Source organism: Aythya marila, assembly GCF_965140915.1.
Source record: "Aythya marila genome assembly, chromosome: 8".
NCBI classification, from domain to species: domain Eukaryota; kingdom Metazoa; phylum Chordata; class Aves; order Anseriformes; family Anatidae; genus Aythya; species Aythya marila.
The window spans coordinates 10852248-10875627 of NC_139049.1; the positions used below are offsets into that span (position 1 = coordinate 10852248).

At 53.0% G+C, this 23380-nt stretch overlaps 1 protein-coding gene across 2 annotated transcripts in view; it reads left to right on the top strand.

Annotated features, from left to right (window-relative positions):
• RXRG (retinoid X receptor gamma) overlaps window positions 1-17661 on the top strand; it is a gene marked incomplete at its 5' end in the record, with an annotated part of 30932 nt that extends 13271 nt beyond the window's left edge. The window contains 10 exons of one of the 2 annotated variants that reach the window (XM_082766537.1): window positions 103-445; window positions 7788-8047; window positions 10762-10906; window positions 11501-11680; window positions 13554-13714; window positions 14473-14602; window positions 14868-15000; window positions 15783-15874; window positions 16158-16263; window positions 17238-17661. In XM_082766537.1, coding sequence (XP_082622663.1) covers window positions 397-445; window positions 7788-8047; window positions 10762-10906; window positions 11501-11680; window positions 13554-13714; window positions 14473-14602; window positions 14868-15000; window positions 15783-15874; window positions 16158-16263; window positions 17238-17385 — 1404 coding nt within the window. In that variant the 3' untranslated portion in view covers window positions 17386-17661. Of the gene's footprint in view, window positions 1-102; window positions 446-7787; window positions 8048-10761; window positions 10907-11500; window positions 11681-13553; window positions 13715-14472; window positions 14603-14867; window positions 15001-15782; window positions 15875-16157; window positions 16264-17237 lie in introns of those variants that run through there. The other variant, XM_082766536.1, reaches the window with a different exon arrangement.
• Between the last annotated feature and the right edge of the window lie 5719 nt (window positions 17662-23380).

Below are 23380 nucleotides of genomic sequence, written 5' to 3' on the forward strand. Positions count from 1 at the left end.
TCCACGATGCTCCTCCCCTAAACAACTTAACCTCCCCTCCGCCTCCCAATTTTTGATCTATACCGGAGCCTGCCTGCATCCATCGGTGTCTTAGCCGGGCGATTATGCTACCGGGACGCTCTGCGGTGAATTCACAGCGAGCCGAGACAGCTGAAGACAGGAGCCAGCCCTGAGTTGCCAGGAACGAGAGCACCTCTCATCCCAGCCAGCAGCTGCTGCCGGCGTGAAGCGAGGATGAGGCCGCGGGAGGAGGCAGCTGCCCCCGTGCCCCCCGAGAGCCCTCGCTCCCGCAGAGCCATGTCCCGACCCCGGTGGGCTGCGCCGCGCTCCGGGCAGCTTTGAAGTGAGAGGAGGTGGTCGTGTTTAGAAAGGCGAGAGATGAACTGAAGATTCAACATGTACGGGAATTATCCTCACTTCATTAAGTTTCCCGTGGGCTTCGGCAGTGAGTATTCTCCTTGCGTTTGCAGTCGGTGCCTGCTGGGTTAGGTGGGGAATCTGATCCTGCAGTAGGGATCCGAGGGGGAAAAGGGAATTTAGAAATGTGTTTAGCCTAGCTCACGTGTGGCGGTAACCTACAGTGCCTGTGTGCTTGGGACTGAAGTTGTGCTGCAGTTTACTTCAGCACAGCCAAAGCAAGCTGCCTGAAATCAGGCAGGCGTGAATCAAAGCCAGGCTCTGCTCTGAAGTTTGGTGTTCGGGAGATGTGTGTGAGTTGGATCTGTTCTTTCAAAGAGCAGAAGCAAACGAAGGAAGTATCTTTCCAATTGCATTTTTATTCATTAAGTCATTGGAGGAAAAAAAAAACCAACACTTTTAGACATAAAGCAGCCTGCATCGTGGCACTGCCACTGGGACATGGATCCCCCCGTAACCACCAGGAGCTGCCTCGGGTTTGCCAAACGAGGCTGCAAGCAGGGAGATGGGGCTGTGCAGGGGGCTGTGCCTGCTTGCAGGGCTAGGGGCTGCTCCAGTCCCCTGCACCCCAGCCAGCCCCAGTGCAGAAACCAGAACTGCTCTTGGGAAACAGGCTCTGTAGTTCCTAGTGCTCGCTTGTTGCCTTTATCTGAAGGTATTAAGCTGTTTTCCCTTGCCCTAATGTGGGGGAAGTGGAGGGAGAATGGGTTGAGGAGCTGTTGGGTGCTGCTGGGTGGGATTTCTTTGCTGGAGATGAGGTCTGTACAGATGTTGGATTGCACACAGGATGGTCCCACCACGTGTAATTTTCCCTCTTGCAATGGATGCTCACCTCTAGAAATTCTCCAGCTCCAGAAAAGCCATAGGCGTTGCATCGTCACCCCCTGCGTTTTGCAAGCGCTCGACTTTCCAAAGTAAGTCCTTAGCCAGGGTCTGCAGAAAACAGGCTTCTTGTTGGAAAAGTCTACTGCTCGCTGGTGTTCTTAGGGAACAAGGAAAGCAAAGCCAAACTCTCTCCTATTGCTGCAATAAGAGGGGAACAATGGAAGTGTTATTTGTGCTTAATTCCTTGAGTATTACGAATGTACAAGGAGACATTCAGACTGATCTTCGCAGGAACCAGGCACGGATCCCTGTGGAGGCAGGGGTCACAGCGCTCTGCGGAGCATTCGGGAGGCTTCTGGGAAAGGGAGCTGGTAGGAAGAAGAGGTATTTCTGCCCCACCAGTGAAGACCAGGGCACCAATCCAACATCTGGCCGACAGTTCGATATATTGGGGCTTTAATTTCCATTTAGAAGTGCATTTAAGTGGTATTTTAACCTGCTTCTAGCTTGGTTTAGAAAACCAGAGGAGTTTTCTGCTGGTGAATCACTGGCAAGAGATGGGAAAGCATTGGCTGAGTTTTGTTGAGGCTGCTTTAAACCATGCCTCTTGCCTGCCCTGTGCTCCCTGGGCATGATACAGACCTGGGGTCCCTGCTCACATCCACACTCCCCTCAAAGCTGGAGGGCTCCTGTGCCCCTGATGCAGCTCTGGTTTCCTAAAACTGTATTTGCTTCCTTTTTTTTTCTTTCTTTTTTCCTTTTTTTTTTTTTTTTTCCTCATTCAAGTGACTGTTACATATGCTTTAACTTCGTCTTCATTGACCTTAGAGATAAAATATGCATTTTTGATGGTGCGTATAGCTGTCACTATGATCCGAAATGTCTGAGTAACACCAGGTTTGTGTTAGGGAACAGTCATGCATAGATTGCCCAGAAGCACAGGGTTTGTGCCGAGAAAAGGACTCGGGGCCGTGCAGTGCTACTGAGGAGTGCAGAGAGCAGCAGTGCCAGCGCTCAGGTTAGTCACCCTCACACATCCAAAGCAGAGGATGTGTGCTAAGCAGCCAGATTTGCCTTCACAGCCTGGGCTCCTGGAACATGGAAAGAGTTTCAACCCATGGTCTCGTTCCCCAGAAGGATGCATTTCATCCAACGCCTCGCTCCCAGGGCGAGGAAAGATGCTGCGCTGGCCATCCCCTCTCCGAGCACTCTGGCACAGTTGGTTGGGGACAAGAACTAACTTGGCTCCTCCACAAAGTCTCTTTTATGAGTACTCATGTAACTTGGCCTGCGGCCACACCACCTCCGGCTGCGATCTTGTCAGCTCTCCCAGGCAAAGCCGGGGTTAGGCCGGGTCGGCTGGGGGCTTGAGAGAGCTGTGGAGGAAAACCCAGGCTGCTGCCCGGTCGCCTGGCACCTTTTTGCCCATGGTGCATGTGCCACGGGCTGCTTCTCCTCTGGGTGCCCCAGCTTGCCGTGGCCAGACCTGTGAGCGTGCTTTTGTGAAGGTGGCGGAGGTCTTTGACCCAATGGACAGAAGTGTGAGAAAATCGAGCAATGGGGAAAAATCCTGCAGCTACTGAAACAGATTTTGTTTTAAAAGTGGGAGAGACTCGCTTTCACCTGTCTTCACAGGGCCAAATGGGATGTTTTCTGATTGGGACCTGTAGCTTCTCCAGGAGCCCAAAGACCACTGTAGGGATCTGTGTGTATGTTTTGTCCCTGGTGGATGCTGTGATGGAGATCCCAGTGAGAAATCTGATCAGACAATCTCAAAAAGCCCTTCAGGCCTCAAATTCAATGACTTTTTTCTTTGTGAATGGGGAACTTTTATATAACTCTCGTGTGTTACCATTGTCACCAGGGGGAAGTGATACCTGTAGGGGTAGGTGGTGGTGAATTTGGCATCCAGTCTTTATTTTAATTACCTGACAAGCAGTTGCTAGGGGATTCTTTGATTGGTAAGGTCACCATAGCCATAGAGACACCTGGTCCAATTTCAATCAAATCAGCCCAAAATCTCAGCATCTGATGCAGAGTTTGGACCAAGCCAGGTGAAAGCCTCACGTGCTTCCAGCCCACTGCTCCTCCCGGGTCAGGTTTTGGGTGGCCCTGGCTTACAGAGGCAGCACAGGAGCCATGTAGCTCTGTGCTATCTGAGAGGAGAGGTGACAGCTCTTTCCCACTGCCAGAGGGAAACCTTTTCTTGCTTGCTCATCTCTGTCTCCATGCAGATCCCCGTTGCGGAAGCCCCTGCTCACCTCCAAAAATGTTTGCTCCTCTCTGATGTCAGCTGTCAGGGGAGGGCTGCATTATTTATTGGCTCGCAGAGTTGAGTGGGCAGCTGGAAGCACAAAGGTTGCTGAACCTTAAAAGCGAGGCAAAACCAGTAACCTTGCTGTAGGATATTAGCGTGTGGATCTACTGCCCATGGAAACCTGCTTGGACAGTTAAAAATACCACCAGAAAGGGGATAGTTTTTTGGGTTAGCTTCCATGTATTGAAAAAAAAACGCAGTCATAGCAGCAAAACTTTTATTCTAATTAACTCAGGGTCCTTGCTACACAACTGCATCCAATTTCAGGAGCGTTCCTTGCAGGTATTTCCCCACAAAGGCTGTCTCCAAGGATGAGCTGCCTGCCAGGCTGCACCTCCCACTCCTCTGCTGAAGCCCTTCCCTGCACGCCTCTGCCTGGTGCTTGGATCTGCAGAGGAGGAGGTACCTGCAAAGTTCTGCTGTCATCCTTTATGCCAGTGAAATGAACCCTTTCCATGCACGCCTGAGACCCCAGAAGCACAGGCATGTTGTTTGGTATTCAAAGGGTTTGCTCCAGATCTTGGCTCTCTGAGGCCTGCCAAACAAGGCTGGAAGCGTGATCATCTACAGGTGATCATCTAGGCTTGGATGTTTCTAGTCTCTCTGTTCTCTTTCCACTTCTCCTCTAATGCAGTTGGTGAGATTGGTGTCTTCTGTCATTATTTGGGTGAAAACCAAGACACTTTATGGGTTGCAGGCCAAGCACTTCCCTTCCTACTGCCTTTACTGAAATACCTGTGGTCATTTGTGCACTCTTGCAGCTTGGCTTCCCTTTCAGGCACGGTCCAGCTTTCCCCTGGGAAGTGCTCATGGCACAGGGGTGTCCAAGCTGGCATCAGTGAGCCAGCACTGGTCCTGGGCCAGCTCAGCTGCGTTAGCCCAGCCCTGGCTGCTCAGCAGTGAATGGGGGGGTCCTGGGGCTTTGTGCCCTGCAGCTGCCAGGCACCTGCAGCTGTGCTCTGATGGAGATGGTGGCCCTGTGCTCCCAATTTCGTGAGGCTGGCCATGCAAGATTCCCATCCTGGGCTGGGATTTTGCTGTGGTGGAGATAAAACCCAGATTGGAGTGGAGAATCAGAGCTTTGTCATGTGCCTGCTTGCTTTCAGTGGCCATTAGGTGAACGCAATGCTTTTGCTCAAGGGCAACGTTATTAAAACGCAGAGAGCTGCATGGTTCCTGGGGTTTCCTCTAGTTTCTTTCTAATGCCAGCAGAGTCGTCAATAATCTCATATGATCTTACCCCGACTGCTGCAGCAATAGGGTGCACGTTGTGTCTGTATGCCCAACCCTTGGCTCCTCTCTGCAGCCTGTGCTGCACCCACAGAGGCAGCTGGAAGCAGCAGAGCACACAGAAACTCGCTCCATTTTATTTTTAAACTTGGTTTCTTACAAAAAGAAGGCTGCTGTGTGTGAGGGGGGCATACAAGAGAGCTCGTGAAGAGTTGATTGAGGCACTGGGTCCTCCAGACACTGGCACTGGGCTGCACCAGCCTGGCTGGGAGCTGAGCCCTCTCCTCCCCTTGGCTCCACGGGGCCCTGCTGCAGCTGGCCGAGTCCCCAGCACCACTTGTCATCTTGCATTACCTGATGGATGGGCTGTGGGCCTGTGTAAATGTCACCTGTGCCCAGTGCTGCCGGAGAGGTGGAGGCAGCCCTGGCTGGCTCCTGGCTCCGCGGTCCCCCCCGCGCCATCCCAGGGCCACATCCCTGCCGCGGAGCAGCTCGGATGCTTCTGTTCATCCCCCAGCGATGGAAGAAAATACCTTGAGGGAAGTCCCTGCGAGATGTTCAGGTCACTTTCTGTTGGAAGATGCGTGACACAAATGGTATTTTCCCATGGAACATTTCATTTAATCTTCCCAAGCCATTTTCAGCCCAAATCAGCAAGACTTGCAATCTCTGCCATTTGCACTGTCTGAACCAATCTGGCTCCTTTGGATTGAAGCAGCTTTGAGGGTGCTCAGCTCAGGGAGTAAGTAACCCCACTTTCAAGGATGCTTTGGCATGGTCTGTCCTGCACACAAGGTGCAGAGCCTTGCAGTCACTCCCCATATCCCTCCCAGTTTCCCATTCCCAGGCTGGAGTGCTCTGAGAGTCCTCCTGGTGAAGGAGGATGCACACGGGAGCAGTTTTGCTCCCTTGAAGACTGACTTGATGCACTTTTGGAAGCTTGGAGCCTTTCTAATAGGGAAACTTAGTAGTGGCAGAGTTTCTGTTAGGTCTTGTGGAAGTGTACACGGGTAAAATATCTCACCTGGGAGTCTTTTCTTATTTGCTTACATTCTTTTGAACTGTACTTCAAAAGATGCCCTTGGAAAAGGATGAAGAATCACCCCTCTTCTCCTTATCTGTTCCGCTGTGACAGACTTCTTCCCAATCCCCCCTTTGGTGGCTTATTCTCCCAAGCTGAAGAATCCTAAAAGGTAATGCTGTTATCTCACTGTTTAAAGTGACATAAAAATTAATTTATCCATAAGCCTGATGCTGGGGAGGACTGCACACTCTGGAACCAGACTAATTGGAGGCGATGAGAAATCCGTGCCCATTTCTCCGAAGCTGTTGATGGCACAGGTCAGGATGCTCCTCTCCAAGTCCCAGGGAACAACCGAGGTGCCTCAGAGTCAGGTCCCAGGGGAGGTGGGATATCTGCCCCCCTCCAAAGGCTCTCCTAGCATCTGTCTCTGGGTGAAAGGCTTTGTTACGTGGAAGCCACTCCAAGGTAGGCGTTTTGCTGTTGACTAACAACCCAGGCTGCACATGCTGCTGTCCCCAGGGGGGGTGACAGGAGGGCTTGGGGCATGTCCTCCAGCAGCAGGGTGCAACCCTGGGGCTGCCCACAAACCTCTATGCTGCCCCTGGGGCTCTGCTGTTGTGCTGGCTTCCTCTTGCCGCACGTTGCTTTCCCACTGGGAGGATTGATCCAAAAAGCCAAAGCAAGAATTGACAAAGACCTTTTCTTCCCCTCCCTCTGCGGAATTAAGTCTGAAGTGGGTTGATAACAGCGGATCGAGTCCTCCTTGACTCTGACAAATGTCTTTAATGTTATTCAGCAAGCTGACCTTTTCCCGTCTTTATTGTGCATCTTCCTTTTGAATCAGATTTGATTGTTACTTCAGGTAAAATAACAAACACTGTCACGTAAATAACTTTGCAATAATGTTGAGAGGGGGGGGGGAGGGAGGGAACCACCAAACCTCTGCCTTCCTTGCAAACGCAAGGAGAGCATCCTCCGTGCCAGCCATGGAAAACCAGCTGTGTGACCTTCCCACACAGCATCTCTGCCTTGCTGCTCCGGGGAACGGTCTCCTGTGTTGAAAAGCCAACAGAGAAACAATGCTTCATTGAAATGCTAATGACAGCTAATGCTAACCGGGGTTGCTAAATTCTAGGGAAGGGGAAAAAAAAAAAGGTCGCGAGTAAATCCTTAAAGTGCAACTAGATACAGAACCCACCGAGGCTGGTAGGCATTTGGTGCCCAGACACTCTGCTGTCTGTGTGGTCACAGCCTCTGCCTGCTCCCTCTTGTACCAGTAAGTGAGGGCAAACAATGGATAAAAAGTTTTCTGGGTGCCTTGCCCTGTTGTCTGCACTGCTAAATAATTATGGGCAAAACCATTGAGCTGGAGCTTGGCATTTTGTGGGTTGTATGGTTAATGGGTCCCAAAGCCTGATGAGGCATCTTGAAGAGGAACAGGAGGAAGGTGTGAAATAGCAAGGTGAGGAGGTACGTGGGGGGAGTGAGGAGCTGAGCCATGGGGAAGGGAAGAGGAGCCTGCAGGGTGTGACACCGAGAGCCATCATCATGGGAAGCAAGGGAGCATCCCAGTGAGTATTTGGGGTTTCCAGCCTGGTTGGTGGGGATATCATGGCTTTAGTTGTGTGCTGACCCCAAAGTTGGCTTCCCAACAGTTGTGGGACCTCAGGGAATAGAAACCCAGCCCGAGGCAGGCAGCAGCGGTGCCTTGTTCCACGTCAGCTGAGGCACTGAAGCAGCGAAGGGAGATTTGATTATTAAATATTATCTTCATAATATGTTTTGTTGCTGTGTATAACCCTATTTCCTGTGCCATAAGCGATGTTTTGCTCTTTCCCCTTATACAATAAGGCACGTTTGCTGGCTGGTGTTGAGCCTCGGCCAGCATCTACGCTGACACGACCGAGTCAGGGCAGCAGATCTCTGCACGGCCAGGCTCACCCATCGTGTCCCTCATCTCTGCCTCTCCTGCAGATTCCCCCGTTCACGCCAGCTCCACGTCCGTGAGCCCATCCTCGAGCCTCTCCGTGGGCAGCGCGGTGGACGGGCACCACAACTACCTCGAGGCACCCGCGAATGCCTCCCGGGCGCTGCCGTCCCCCATGAACGCCATCGGGTCGCCGGTGGGCGCGCTGGGCTCACCCTACAGGGTCATCGCATCCTCCATCGGCTCACACCCCGTCGCTCTGTCCTCAGCCCCGGGCATGAATTTCGTGGCGCACGCCGGCCCACAGGTAGGCAGAGGCGCTCGCTGCCTTTGCGCCAGCTTGGGGTGCTCTGAGGCTGGCGTGGGTGGGCTGCTGGGGAGTCCTTGGTGTGCTTTGGCCACTTATGGAGGTTGGATGTAAAGAACAATCAGCACGTGAGCCTTCCTGCCTAAATCCCCCTGGCACAGACACAGAAAATGCCTGTCTACATTTCCAAATACCCTGCACAGTGAGGGGAGAGAGCTAATCCCGATTTCTGATCCCCACCACTGCATCTATTGCCACGTGAATAATTACTACGAGTGGAAATACACGTACATGTGTTGTAAATGGAAATAGTCATCCCTATTTCTCCTGCAAAAGGGTATCTACTTTGTTTCGCTCTAGCTCCTTCCCATAGACTTTCTGGAGAGACAAATGCTGATGCTAAATGCCAGCCACATACTCTGGGCTGCAGGTAAACTTTGCCTGAAGAAAAACAAAGCGCTCCTGTCCTCGCTGTCTGAGCTCTCTCAGATGCTGAGGTTTCCCTTCCAGACAAGGGGGGGATCCCTGTGGCTGGGGTTGGTGTCCCCCAGAGCCAGGGGACACCCTTATGGGGTACCTGGTCCAGGCAGGGGCAGGACCAAGCTGCCAAGAGCCCACAACCACCTCAGTCAGGTGGCTGTGTGGGATTTTGCTCATGTGCTGAAAAGCTCTGGCAATACTTGTGCCCGTGGCACCCTGAGCAGGTGCTTGGTGGTGCTGGAGATGGTGGCAATGCTGGCTGTACAGAGACCCTTTCCTTTGGGGCAGGGGATGCTCCAGGAGGCAGTTTCCCCAATCCAGGCACCGTGCCAAGCTACCAGCTCCGAGGAGCATTTCACTTTTGTTGCCTCTAATGCAAGGAGACAGCTGGGCCTTGGGGATTCGGCAGGGAGGCTGCTAATGGATTTGGGTTCAAGCAGTTGTCCCAAATATCATACGTGATTGCACTTAACCTGCAGGAGTCAAGCTCCAAAGACACTGATGGCTAAAACTGCCCCACTTCTCCCCCGATGTGCACCCTGTTATTGCCTGGAAGTGCAGCCAGAGTGAAAGCAAAGGTGATACCTGAGCTCCGAGTAATATTTTAAACCATAAAAAGTTCCTCCTGCCTCAGCATCTTGGCAAGAAACTTGCAGAGTTTTTTAAAAACTGTGGCTGGTTACTCAGAGGGGAGGAAAGGTTTGTATAATCCTTTCCTTGCTCCAAGTTTGGGTTTTGGAGCTTTTGGATTTACAGCTGCCCATTGTCTGGGTTGGGCCTCTGCTGGGGACAGCAAACCTTTGTTACCCAGGGCAATATTTTTCTGTAGAGCCCTATTTTTCAGTGGGAGAAAACAAGCTGGCTCCTAATGTGATAATTTTTGCTTGGTAACTTGTATTTTCAATGCTATCAGACCTTTGAAGCTTTGAAAATGAAGGGCCAGTGGTGACAGAAGATGAAGACAGACCTCACGTTTTTACATATCTAATGACGGGTCCAAAAATCCCAGCAGGACCAACTCTCCTTGTTCTAGGCTGAAATTCCCTGGAGAGGTTCTTACACTTTTTCATGGGAAATGGATGGTTTCTTGGAACAAACGGAGAACCTGCAACAAGTGGTATAAAACCAGCTGGTTTAGTTACTCTGAAGGCTCACTAGAGGCGTAGCTCGACTTTCACCCCAAGCCCTGTTTTCTCTCCCTGCTTCTGCCCTCTTGCTGGGAAGCAGAGATTTAGCTGACAAATTGTGGTGACTGTTAAAAACCAAGCTCAGTGATGAAGAAACCGTCCCTCAAAGCATGGCGATGGGAAAGATGATCTGCCCGTGGTTTTGGGGAGACATTGGTCTGCCCGGGCAGCTTTTGCCAAGACGTGCTCAATGGCCCTTACTCCTTGCTGCCCTGCCAACAACAGCAGAGCAAAATAGCAATAGCAAATAGCAATAAAAGGGAGCCCTGGGCAACATCGGGCTTTGGTCTCTGATCGATGTCAGTTTGTAACCTTTAACTTGCAGCAGCCACGAGCAGCTCCAGGGGATCTGAGCTGGGAGCTCTGGGCCCTCCGCCTGTGTCTCGCTGCAGCACATTTTAGATGCTCAGCTTGCTCCTTTTCTTGATCTGGCAACCCCAAATGTGCTCTGATCGCCCGTCTGTTACCGAGTTTGGGAACCTGAGCCCCAGAGAGCAACTGTGATTGCTGTATTTTCACGTGTTTCTGCAGATTTGCACATCACGAGGCAGGGAAGCTACCCCATTTAGCACTCATTATTGTTATTAACATCGTTACAGCCTCCCCAGCCACGCAGGTTGAATTGCAACAAATCACCTGGCTGCAGATCCCTTCCTTACTAAGCAGTTAGTGCTCGAGGCCCCAGGCAGCTGGTGACCAGCATCCCCTAATGAAGCAGGCAGGATCCCACCAGCGCTGTCGCTTGGAGGCTGTAACTGAGCAGCTGAGGGTTGCTGCCTGCCCTTTTCCAGCTCTGCTTAGCGCTGTCTTCTGGTTACAGCATCAGGGTGGTGTGGGAGTTGATCTCTGCTACCCAGCTTCTGCTTAAATCCCTCCAGCTGGATTCACTGGAGGATGTCAGTCTGCCCAAGGCAACCTCCTGGGGCTGGGGATGAGCTTGGGGATGAGCCCAGCCAGCCTGGGCAGGGAGGGGGGGCTCAATTTGGGGATGGTTTCACTAGGATATGGAGCTCAACACTCTCAATGCGATGTCTTCTGCTTCTGCAGCTCAACGTCCTCAACAACGTCAGCAGCTCGGAGGATGTCAAGCCCCTGCCAGGTCTCACAGGGATGGGGAACATGAATTATCCATCTACAAGCCCAGGTTCCTTAGCCAAACACATCTGTGCCATCTGTGGGGACAGGTCCTCAGGTAGGAGGTTTTATTCCTCGTGGAAGGCTCTGTGCAATGAAAGCTCCCCTGATGCTCTGGAGTGGGGCTCGTGCAGGGCTGTGCTGGTGTTGCAGGATTTGTAGCTGGCCTGGCTTACCTAAGGGCAGGCTGTCTGCTTTGCAAATTAGTTGTGCTGTGCACAAAAGAGGGCAACCCCAAAAAACAGGCTCTGCGTATCATCTCATTTTACACCTTGTGCCTGTTTATCAAAGGTAAAACACAAAATCACCATGTTCTTGTTCACCTGTGCCTTGTGTTATCTGGGCTGTGGCTGTGCCTGGCTCTTCCCTCCTGCCCCAGAGTCCTGCAGCCTGGTGAACTCCACCATATCCGCGTACCCTATAGATTTTCTGCCCTTGAACCTTAGCGAAGACGTGGCTCTGCATTCCTCCCTTTGGGTGCAGGTGGATGTGGTCTGTCCTTATCACAGCAAAGTGAGAAGTCATTATTCGTGCTAAAAGCTGCTAAAGCCAAGCCAGACCTGCTGAGGTCTCACCCTGCAACCTCTTCGCTCACATTTGGGGTTGGGTTGAACTCCTCCATGCCTGCTCACGGCCTGTCCTGCCTCCCCAGGGAAGCACTACGGGGTGTACAGCTGCGAGGGCTGCAAGGGCTTCTTCAAGAGGACGATCAGGAAGGACCTGATCTACACCTGCCGGGACAACAAGGACTGCCTCATAGACAAGCGCCAGCGCAACCGCTGCCAGTACTGCCGCTATCAGAAGTGCCTCGCCATGGGGATGAAGAGGGAAGGTAAAAATCCTCCTTACACACATATTTTGTGCGTTAGGGGCAGTCTGGAGCGCAGCACTGCTGGTGGCATGAGGGGACAGCGTGGTCCCATGGTGTGCCGCCCTGGGTTCTGCGTGGCAGAGCAAGAAGCATCATTTTTACTGCGTACTGCAGGAGGATGTGGGGCAGCAGCGCTGGTGTTCATGCAGCCTTAGGGCTTGCTGTGATGTAGGGAAGGGGATTTCAAGAGCTGCAGACTCACAGAGCTGGTCCTTGGTGTCCCACAGTGCTTATGCAGGTGCCCTCTCACAGGACATCTTGTCCTTCACGTTCATGGGGGGTGACTTTTTTCCCCCCTCCTTCCTCAGGATATTGACTGTAAGGTCAGGTAGTGACATCCAGTGTGGCTTTTAAGCTGCTTTTTTGTTGTTGTTGTTGTTGCTCCAAGGCAAAAAACCCTGTCATCTCCAGGGTTGAATGCCAGCAGGGACATCCTTTAGCTATCCCTTTCAGAGGCCACGCCGTCCCCATGGAGAGCACACAAAACACTCCAGTGCAGGGCAAAGCCTGGGCAGGCAGCTGTGATGCCAGGCAGAGGCTGAACCTCTGAACCTCAGCCTGTTCCCCATAGCACAGTCACTGCCGTGCTGCCCTGAGCACTTAGGGCAGCAGGGGACTGTGAAATGCCAGGCTGGAATCAAAAACCTAATCTCAGGCACAGCTCTCCCTTCCTGCTAGGTGCAAAGTGGCTCAGAGGACCATGAGGTCAGTGCAGCTCCCCTTCACAGAGCGTGAAAATGGAAACCCCAGGCTGCTGGTGGATGCAGCTTGCAGAGCTGGCCCTTCCTCAGTGTCCCCTGCTGCAGGTCCCCTCTCCTGGATAAAAATGGATAAAAGTCCCTTTTATCTCTTAGTCTAATGGTGGTTTCCCTACTCCTCTGGCTACTGACTGCCCGGTGCACAGCTAAGGGGAAGTCTTTAAGGTGCTGAATCTCTGTGGCAGGGCCCAGCTTTACTGAACCTTTATCACTTTGGGTGTATAAATGCCTACAGATCATCACGGGTTATCTGAGACCAGCCCATCTGCCTACTTGTCCTTTGGGGGCTGTGCTGCATGGCTGGTGCTGTGTGCTTTTGTACAGGAGTGGTGTCAGTGGGGCTGCTCTTCTGGGACACTTCTCCCCAGTAATAAGCTAAACTGTTGGTCACTTGATTTTTTATTTTTATTTTTTTTCCTTTTTTAAGCAAGGTTTCCATGTTTCCCTTTGGGATTCCTCAAACAAAAACGTGCACCCAGGATGTTGTACTAAGCACGAGGTTTGGCATGCCATGGATGCTCATCCTACATTGACCTGTCCTTCATACACCCAGCTGCCCTGAGGGTTAACAGCTGAGATCTGTAAAGAATTTCAGTGGTTCTGTTTCTCCTATTGGCAGATATTTTGGAAAACGTAGATGGTGGAAGAGAAGGAGAGATCCAAGTTTACAGCAGGAGGAATTCCTGCTCAGCCCCATGCCCCCTTGTGCCAGCTGCTGGAGGCCTCAGCTTGGGGCAGGACTTGGGCATGCAGCAAACCTCAGCAGCTGGGTGCTGGGGGCCCTCCTGCCTCCTCCAGCATCCAGAGACGGCTGAGTCCAGGCTGCCACCTGGAGGCATGAGCTCCTCCTTCCTCTCTGCTGGAGCTTGGAAGTCACTTTTGTCAAATTTGGAGGCCACTGGACTGCAACAACTCCAAAGTTATTGCGGAGTGATGGGGGCACCCTGAAGTATCTGTCTATTTTCTGTTCTCCCCCTACTAGGAGGGTTTCTCAACCTTCCTTCCAGAGGAAAAGGAACCCAAAGCGAGCAGGTAAGTGTTGTCTGGGTGTGAAGAGATGCTCTTCTGTCCTCCAGCTGTGCAGGAGGAGAGGCAGAGGAGCAGGGAGCGGAGCGAAAATGAAGCGGAGTCCACAAGCAGTGGCAGCGAGGACATGCCCGTGGAGAGGATCCTGGAAGCAGAGCTGGCGGTCGAACCCAAGACGGAGGCATACAACGACGTCAACACAGAGAGCTCAGTAAGGGGATCCGTGCGGTTTCAATAAAATCACTCACATCTTGAGATGAGAGCATTCGAGGTGTGATTTGAAAGGACAAACCCGAGGTGTGATTTGAAATGACAAACCCATTTTTGCAAGATACTTTTTCTTCACAAAATCTAAAAACCACTGATTTTTAAAAGCAATTCTGAATGACTGCTATAAAACAGTCTGTATGTTGTTTTGCTAGATTTTTTTCCAGTTTCCTCTGTGGTTTCAAGGAGTAGATAGGACAACAGCTGGATGCCAGGGAGCTGGTGCCAAGTGCTGGCCTCTGTGCCTGCACAGCCCTGGGCACAGATTGCCTGCCCCAGCAACCAAGGCTGAGGTGGAGCTGGACACAGTGGGTTCACTGCTTTGGTTTCCCTGGGTTTGGGTAAAACTGCTGTTCGTGCCTGTTCAGATGGCTTTGAGATGTGCCCTGGGGAGCAGGACTCCAGCCTGCCACGCAGAACTTGCCTTGTGAAGAACAGAGAGCAAACAAATGTCTGGCAACCTGCTAATTTGGCTGATAAGAGATGATGATTTAAAAATAAAATAAAATAAAAGTCTCCTCTATTCCAAAAGCACGCAGCTGAAATTATTATGATTTGATTGTTTTACTTGCGGTTTACTTTGAGTATTGCTAACTTGATTTGATGCTGCATGATGTGCTGCCGATGACTATCAGTGATTTTACACTGACCAATTCTCCCCTTTTCCTGTGCTCTTTCCCTTGGATGCTGCTGCTCTGTTAGACAAATGACCCTGTCACCAACATCTGCCACGCCGCTGACAAGCAGCTCTTCACGCTCGTGGAGTGGGCCAAGCGCATCCCCCACTTCTCTGACCTGACGCTGGAGGACCAAGTCATCCTCCTTCGTGCAGGTAACATCCCTGATGCGTGGCCTCCGGGGCTTTTCCTGTTATCCCCATCCTTCCCCTGGCCTCTGTGAGCCCATGAGGAATGGGAGGAGACCCTGAGCTTGCAGGGTGAGCAGGGCCAGGATGGGTGTTGGGCAAAAACTGTAGATGGAGCCCTGGGAATCTGATGGTGGAGCCAGTGGGCAGAGACCAGCTCCCCACTCCACGTGGGACTGATGCTTTGAACCTGTCCTCTTGTCTCCCACACCTCCTTGTCCCTCCAATCCAGGCTGGAACGAGCTGCTCATCGCCTCTTTCTCCCACCGCTCCGTGTCGGTGCAGGACGGCATCCTCCTGGCCACGGGCTTGCACGTGCACCGCAGCAGCGCTCACAGTGCTGGCGTGGGCTCCATCTTTGACAGGTTTGTGGCCAGTTTGTCACCCCCAGCAGCTCTGCCTCTCCCCTCTGAAAGGGAAGCATGTTCTTTTAGCAAGAGCTAGGGAAAATCCGTGGAGACTTGGGGCAGAATTAGCTAGAACGAGGAGGAGATGCTCAACTGGCTTAAAAGAAACACAACCAACCAACCAAAACTCACAAGAAAGGGTTGAAAGCACCTTGGGAAGGGATTTCCAGCTGCAGAATCATCTCCTCGTTTGGGCGTGTGTTTCTGCAGGAGGAATGCCTCTCTGCCCTCCCCTTGCAGCTCGAAGCTTTTGCCATAACTGGATCTAGAGCTAATACTGATCAGCAAGAGCTTTAGCCAGCAGAGCCTTAAGCTGCAGCTTGCAGAATTTGCTCATGTAACAGCCACGGGGATTGTCTGTGCCATGTCTGCTCGCAGCCTGGCAGGGTGCTGTGTTGCTACTCTTACACAACTGGCCACGTTTTACAGAGTGAAATGTGGAGAAACACCCATGTGGTTTTCCTCAAGCAAACACAAATTGTTCTTTAAAATCCAAACAGTGCAGAGGGCCAGGTGCTGAGCAGAGCAAGACCAGGGGTGAATTTGGTGCTGGGGACGCCAGGTGCTGCTAATACATATGTAAAAGGGCAGTGTGGCATCGCTGTCCCTCACTGCTGCCTCTCCCTGCAGAGAAGAACTGGGGGGATTCCCAGTGCCCATCCCAGAAACTCTTCAGCCCCTAGCCTTGCTGTCCAAACCCTTTCTCTGATGATCTGCCCACCCGTGTCTCCTAAATGCAGGGTTTTGACAGAGCTGGTGTCCAAAATGAAGGACATGCAGATGGATAAGTCAGAGCTGGGCTGCCTGCGAGCCATTGTCCTGTTTAATCCAGGTAAGCTGTGGGGCTGCCATGCGGTGCCACCATCGCTCCCCTGTGTGCTGAGGGCTGCAGGGGAGGGAAATTCCCTGTGAAAATGCAAGGCTCCAGGCTTCTGCAGGTCATGAGCAGGAGAGCTGTGGCACTGAGCATCAGGACCGTGCCCAGATCTGCCCCAGTCTCTGGGTGCTTGGCTAAAGAGGGCCCGAATCCTCTCCCACCCATGCATCTGGTCACTGCCAGCAGTAGAAAGGTCCCTGCAGTGACTTCCCCTCCACCAGAGCTCTCTCTCATCCAGATGCCAAGGGCTTGTCCAGCCCCTCAGAAGTGGAGTCGCTGCGGGAGAAGGTCTACGCCACGCTGGAAGCCTACACGAAGCAGAAATACCCCGAGCAACCAGGGCGGTGAGTGTCCCCAGCGGGGCAGCGGCCCTCCAGCCTGGGGCTGGGTCCAGCAGAGGGCCCGTGGAAGGTCATAAACGCCACTCGATGGGTCCTGTGGGGCATGGGGACGTCCCTTTTGAGCCTGGGGACTCCCAGGTTTGCACAAATGTAGGATCATCCCCAGAACTTTTCCCACTTCCCTTAGTCCGTGGACACTTGGGTTGCACTGAGAGCATCCCACAGCTGCTTTCCAGCTCCCTGCTCACCCCAGTACCCACCCTGGAGAGGAGAGGCTGGATCAGGGGAGAGGCTGAGGCCCCCGAAGCTGTGCTGGAGCCTTGGGGCCGCCTGGGAGAAGCCCTTCTCCTGCTTCTCGATCCGATCCCACCCTCTGCTGGCCGCGCCACCGAAGCGCCGGTGGCTGGATCCGGCCCCTGCGCCCCGGGCGAGCGCTGCGCCCCTGGCACCTCCTGTGGTGCTGAGCTCCGGCCGGGGTCCTGCGGTCAGAAGGGAAGGGGGGAGCAGCCCCTCGTTGCACCCCAAAACAGGAGGCAGAGGCACTGTCGGAGAAATAGGGGAGAGGCTTTTTGAAGGCTGTTTCAGGATGTGTTTTAATGGCATAGTGGTGGAGATGCAAGTCACCAGTTCAGGCTCATGCTGGGGGGAGAATCCAGATTTTTTTTGTTTTGCTTTTCTTTTGGAACTTACACGTGCAAAATTATTTTAGGGAAGATATGTTTTCCGTCTACGCATACAGAGAAAAATGTTTATTTCTTTACTTTGAAGCACAAGGGAAGGAAAAACAGAGCTCCCCTTTTCCTTTGTGCCCTGCTCAACCATGGTAATTCCCCCTGAAGTGTCTGACTGTGACTCCACAAGGCATTTTGGGGAGGACTCTGGCTCTGCTCTCCCAGGTCTCTGTCACAGGCTTGGAAACAAGCAGGACTGTGTGCTCAGCACCTTCCTCACACCTCTGACCGCTCCCCTCCTTCCAGGTTTGCCAAACTCCTCCTGCGCCTGCCAGCGCTGCGGTCCATCGGGCTGAAGTGCCTGGAGCACCTCTTCTTCTTCAAGCTGATCGGCGACACCCCCATTGACACCTTCCTCATGGAGATGCTGGAGACGCCCCTGCAGGTCACTTGAGGAGGGTCTGGCCTCACCCCTGTCCCCGCACAGCCTCCCACCCCTCTGCTCCGGGTCCGTGAAAGCTCGAGAGATGTCCTTCACCCTCCACTCCTCCTCGGTGGGATTGTCGTGTCTTTGTACAGCTGTAAATCACCCCCTCTAACCCTCCCCGGAGTGGTCACCGATCCTCCACCCAGCTAACCAGCCACCTGCCCCCCCTGTACAGATAATTGCTTTAAATTATTTTTTCACTCTCAATAAAAGCCAACAGAACAAATAAAATAATATATGAGAGAGGCACTGATGGGAGCCTGCAGAGCAGTGTCCTCCTTTGCTGTGGTCATGGCTCTGGGAGGGAATGGGGCTGAAGGGGACCCTGTGGAGGCTCTTGGGCAACCCAAATCAGGGCAGAAACCTCACTTGGGATATAGCTGCTCCTGCTGATGGATCTCTTGGTGGAAGACTTTTCCCAGATATTGTTGTTCCTTGCTCCTGCTAAGGGGAGACCTGGAGCAATTTTCTGCTTTCAATCAAAAAAAATTCATTTTGGCATCCTAAACAGAGCTCTTGGACTTTTTTGAACTCTTAAAAAATGTAAAGTTATTTGGAAAGCAACCCTTTTAATGTGTTTTTTTCTTTGCTAAGCTGCTCCACACCCTTGCACAGCCTGGATGGGAAGGCACCTCTTGTCCTAGCCCTGGTGCTGGTCGGTGTCCCTGGTGCGTGCCCAACACGGGGCAGGGTTGTGCTTGTGCTGCTGGGATCGCCCAGGGACCTTATGCTTGGGGTGGGGAGGAGGTGGAAAAAAAAGTCCAAAAGGCTAAAAACTCCTATTTTGGCAGCTCTCACAGGAGCACCAGGCTGCCTTGTGCACCACAATGATTATTATAGCTTTAGTATAGCTCTTATTTTTCTGAGATTTCATGGATCCTGTTAGGGTTTTTTCCCTTCTTTTAGCACTAAAACCATGCTGTTCAACATCAAATCTGTGATCGAGTGCATCTGTAAGTGAAGCTTGCAGAGAGGGGAAAGCTCAAGGAGCTCACAAAACCTGCCTCAGAGCTCCACCTGGCCTGTCCCCAGCTCACACGGCACTGCTGGAGCTCCCCGGTACAACGCAGCTAACCAGAGTCAAACGAGTTAAAGACACGAATTTGTTCGATACGCGGAGCTTATCCTGGTGGGAAAACGTCCTCCCAGGAACCCAGCGAAACCGCCTGTATTATTATTCATAAAACAGGTGTAGTGTTAAGTGATCTGCCCCTCCTGACCCTCTCAGCAGACAGTGCGCTGAGCTGCAGCCGTGCTTCGTCTGTCCGCGTGACAGATTGCAACGCTGCCGCTCGGCGGCTCGGGGAAGTTCAGGGGAGAGGAGGAGTGACAACAGGAAAGAAAGAAGGATAAAAATGAAACGGTTTGTTAAAACTCCCACACAGGGACGTGATTCATTCTCCGGCGTTTCACTGTGAAAAGGAGGAAGAGGATTGAAAGAGCAGGAGAAAGAAACAAAAAGAACTCTAATACTATTTTTTCCCCATTTATACTGAAAAAGAAAAACAAGCAAACAAAAATTTTAAATGAAGTGGAGAGCATAGACCAGGGGAATTTTTTAATTGTAAAGGTAATCTTTCATTAAAATGGAAGTGATTAAATTAAAAAAAAATGTCCCGTGCCAGAGTTTCAGGCCCTGCACGCAGACTTTGCTGGTTTCATCCAGGAGGTTGGTTGGCATTAGCAGGCTCAGCAAGAGAAAGGCTGCAGAAGCGATGGCACCTCCTGAAGACTGACCATGTGCTTGATGTGTTTTGTTGAACTACACAGAAAAAGACAGGTTCCTCATGCAGACCTCTTGCCAAGGTGGTGTCCGGGTGCCGTCCTTGAGCCATGCAGTGATAACTCAAGCTGGAGAGGAGAGGGTGCTGCCATGCCAATAGTGCTGGCCCTTTCAATCCCTGTCCCTGGAGATGGGGCATTGGAGCTTAATTTGGCCAAAACATCTGATAAGGGCTTAACGTAGCCAGCAGGATGCCTCTTGTTGGCTTAGCTTGAGCGAGTGATGAGGGCTTCAGGCTCCTTGATCCTCCCCATCAGCAGAGCAGCTCAACACGTGGGTAACAGCAAAATAAACTGGACAGCAGAGAGAGATTCAGAGCTCGCTACATCCTATAAGCGTTTCACCTTGACTGTCTTCGTGCTGGTCTCAATCCACTGTCTGGGAACAAATCCAGACCACTGCCTGCAGTGTGAATTTTTGAGGTTGGAAGTTATGGGAGAAAACGAGCAAGGCTGGGGCAGAAAGTCTCAGCGTGACCATTTGTGGCTCCTGAACAGCCCTGCTCTTGGCAGTCTACCTCAAAGCCCTGGAGAGGTGGGCTCTTGGCTTTGGGTCATGTTTCAAGCAGGGCTTGTCTTCTTTCTTCAGATCACTTTTGTTTTGTTTTGTTTGAAATTTTGGTGTATTTGATCACCTGCCTGACACTTCTCCCCTCCCAGAGCTGTTAGGGCCATGAGACCATGAGATAACCATCACGGCTTCTGTAAGTAAGAGGCCTCTTGCTCCTCTGGAAGTGTCAATGCAGGGACTTCTTCAGCTTGGTCTTAACCCTGGGACTTCTCATTTATATCATGGGTCTCCATGCCATGATGTCTCGCTGCTGCCCAGAGCACTTTTCCTACCCTAACAAGCACTGGGGCTGGTCACAGCACACACCCCAAGGAGCAAACCCACAACAGGTCGTAATAATTCACTGGTGTGGTTTTCCTCCAGGATGAATTGCTGCAGGAGAACGTCAGTGTGGCATGGCTGGAGCTTACCAGCTCTGCAGCCCAGCAAACAATAAAATAAAATAAAATAAAATAAAATAAAATTGTAAAACATTAAAAACCTTTGTCATTGATAAGTCAGAGCAAACTTCCATCCTTGCACATGCGTTCAGCCCCAGCTCGTGTGGTGCTATAGCTGCATGCTGAAGAACTCCAAAATCAAGAGAGACCAAAGGTTAAATCCCATCAAACATGGGCATGGTGCCTTCAAAGTGCAGGCACATCAGCTGCTTCTCAGGCATAACGAGTCAGGGTGTGACAGGTCCTGCCACCTACCCTTCCTCCTGGCACCCGGCTCCAATCTCATCCGAATTTTGCTCTTTCCAAATTCCAGTTGCTGGCTCCTGCCACCACTTTGAAGCACTCAGCCATTGGGTGCTCCATGAAAACCCTCACGGTCTCTGCTTAAGCTCTGACATTTTTTTCCTTTCCTGAATGAACCAGGCCCTGTAACGACTGGCACAAGCAGAGCGATGTATCCTCTTCCCCACTGAGCATCGCGTCTCATGAGCCGTCTGAGTTAGCAGCATCCCCACACCGTGGATGAGCTCCATTTTAGTGCATGAGCCAAATATTTCAAAGCATTTTTTAGCTCTGGATTGCTGGCTCTGTAGTGCTCCATGGAGTTGAACTTGGAAAAACAAAAAAAAGTGGGTTTAGCCATTTATAATGATGAGCGTGGAACACGTAAAAAAGAAAAAACAACAACAACAACAAAAAAACACTTAAACCCCATTGCTTTCACTAAGCTGGGTCTGTTTCTCACCCAGTAATGAAGCCCGTGTGTTTTCCTGCCCTGTTTGGGTTCTGTAGTAGCTGCTTCGTTTGCTACTGAAATTCAGCATAAACCTGGAAATAGCACTTCTGGACTGGGAACAAAACCAAACAGTTCCCAAGCCATAAAGGTCTGAGCTGGTGTGCATTTAGAGGGCCAAGGGCACGTCCTATTGATGACTTCAGCCACTGGTGTGCCTGACCTCAGGCACCAGCCTCTTCTTTGGTCTCCCGTGTGCCTGCTTCTGGGTCCAGACCTTCCTGCTCCTGCTTTGCTTTGCTGGGCAGAGTTAAGGGGATGCTGGAGCAGGGATCTGGGTCTGCGTCTGTGAACAGGGCCCCCTGTGCCCTGCTGCCCCCAAAGCTCCTCAGCACGAAACACGAGGGTTGGGCAGGTTCAGGGGGGAGATTGCCAGGGGAGATGCTCGGCTCCCCCACGAGCACTGCAGGCTTGGCACTTTGGTGGGCAGCCCCTGCTTGGTGCTGGTTTTCCTTCCTCACCCAGATGCTGTAGCACCCGGCTGCCTGCAGGCCCTAGAGCTAGAGGGGAAAGCCTGGTCCTGCTTCTCAGAAATCCTATTTAATTTTCTTCAGCTGGGTGCTGGGGGCTGCTGTACCTGGTTCAGCTGATCCTGGAAGCCCTGGCCCTTGGAGGACACAGTGAGGTGGCTGAAACGCTCCCCTCATCTTCTGCGGAGACATTTCTCAAGGTGAAGCTGTGCTTTGGGAGGGGGAATTGCCAGGTGACCCCCTAAATCTATCAGGGAGGGGTTTTTGAGCACACGTCTTTAATTTTCACTGATTTCTGGGGTCACCATCCTCGCACGAGGCAGGGCGGGCTGGTTTTGCTGCCCCACAGCCGACCAGCAGCACCCTGCGTGTCCCTTGGCATAGGGGCAGTGTGGGACCCCCGAGCCCCTCTGTGGTTTGGGGTGCTCAGACCTCACCTTACTGCTTCCTGAAGGGAGAAAGAAGGGAAACTGAGTCAGGCTTTGCTTGCCCAGCGCCGGATGCTGTGCAAACAACCTCAGGGGAATCACCAGGCTGTGGATGGAGGTGTGCCAACCACGGGAGCGATGTCCTGCTGCAGCCCCTCAGCATCACACCCCGGGACCATCCCTCAAACCCAATCCCGTGCAGAACGAGCTGTGGCTGTGCACTACAGCTGCAGGGTAAGGCAGTCTCCAGCCCCCTCCTGGCCTGGAGAGGAGGCCAGGGAACACGTCGGGGTGACAATAATACCTGCTGTGCCATCACCGCAGCCTTTCCTGATGCCTGCACTGGTTTATGCAGGGAGGAAGAGCAGCACGCAGCTCCTGCAGCCTCTGCTCGTGCCGCAGTCCTTGCCGGCCTGGTGCCTTGGCACTGGGGCCAGCTACCTCGAAATTTGGCCGGAGCTGCTCTGAGACCTTCAGGAGAGACAAAGCCGGGGGTGGCAGAGCCCAGCGCCTCCCTGCTGCAGTCACAGCTCAGCTTTCCCAAATGGGAGGGCTCGGAGCTCCTTCACACTGACCTGTGTGTGCTGGGACCAGTGCTCCCGTGCCTAGCCTCCCAGTGCAGGTATACTGGGCCATACTGGGTCTGTCCCGGGATCCCATTCCCCTCTCCCATGGGATGCTGGCAGCGTGGCCGTCCCCCCATGCCCACCCAGGGCCCTTCTCCTTCCCACGAGCTCCCCAAGGACACGACCTTGCCCCCTGCGTTGCCCACGCCACGCAGGCCTGGGGACCTCCTGGTGACAAGGACACCCCGCGGGGGGGCCGCCAAGGTCACCGCTGGGCACGGGGAGGGGGGGTCCCCAAAAACACCCCCCCTAGTCCCTCACAAACCCATAGCGGGTCCCTGGCAGCTGCAGGCAGGAGAGGGGGGACCCGGCCCCACTCCGTGCCCAAGGTGTCCCGGGGGGGCTGGGACTCCCCGGAAAACATCGCCCCCCCCGGGCTGGGGAACGGGGACAGCCGGGCCCGGCCATGGGAACCCTCCGGGGCCAGGGGAAGGCTCCGAGTTTCGGCTCCCCCAGCCGGGGGGGGGGTCTCCCCCCGCGGCTCTCCCCTCCCCAAATCCGCCGCGGTTTGGCGGGGCCGGAGCGGCTCTGCCCGGAGCCGCCTCCCCCTGCAGCTCCCCGGTACCGGGGCCCCTCTGCGCCTTCGGGATTTAATTTTTTTGTCCCCCTCCCGTCGCTCGTTTGCCTCGAAAACCCCGCAGCGAGGGCTCCCGGAGCGATGCGCATCCCTCGGGGGCTTCCCCAAAAAAACCCACCCCGGGCTCCTGCGGGACCGGGAGCCGATTTCCAGCCTCTTACGGCACCGGGAGAGCCGCGGTGGCGGGGCACCACCCTCCCCCTTTCATTTTATTTTGATTTTCCCCCCCCCCCTTTTTTTTTTTTTTTTTTCCTCTCCCTCCCTCCCCCCCCCCC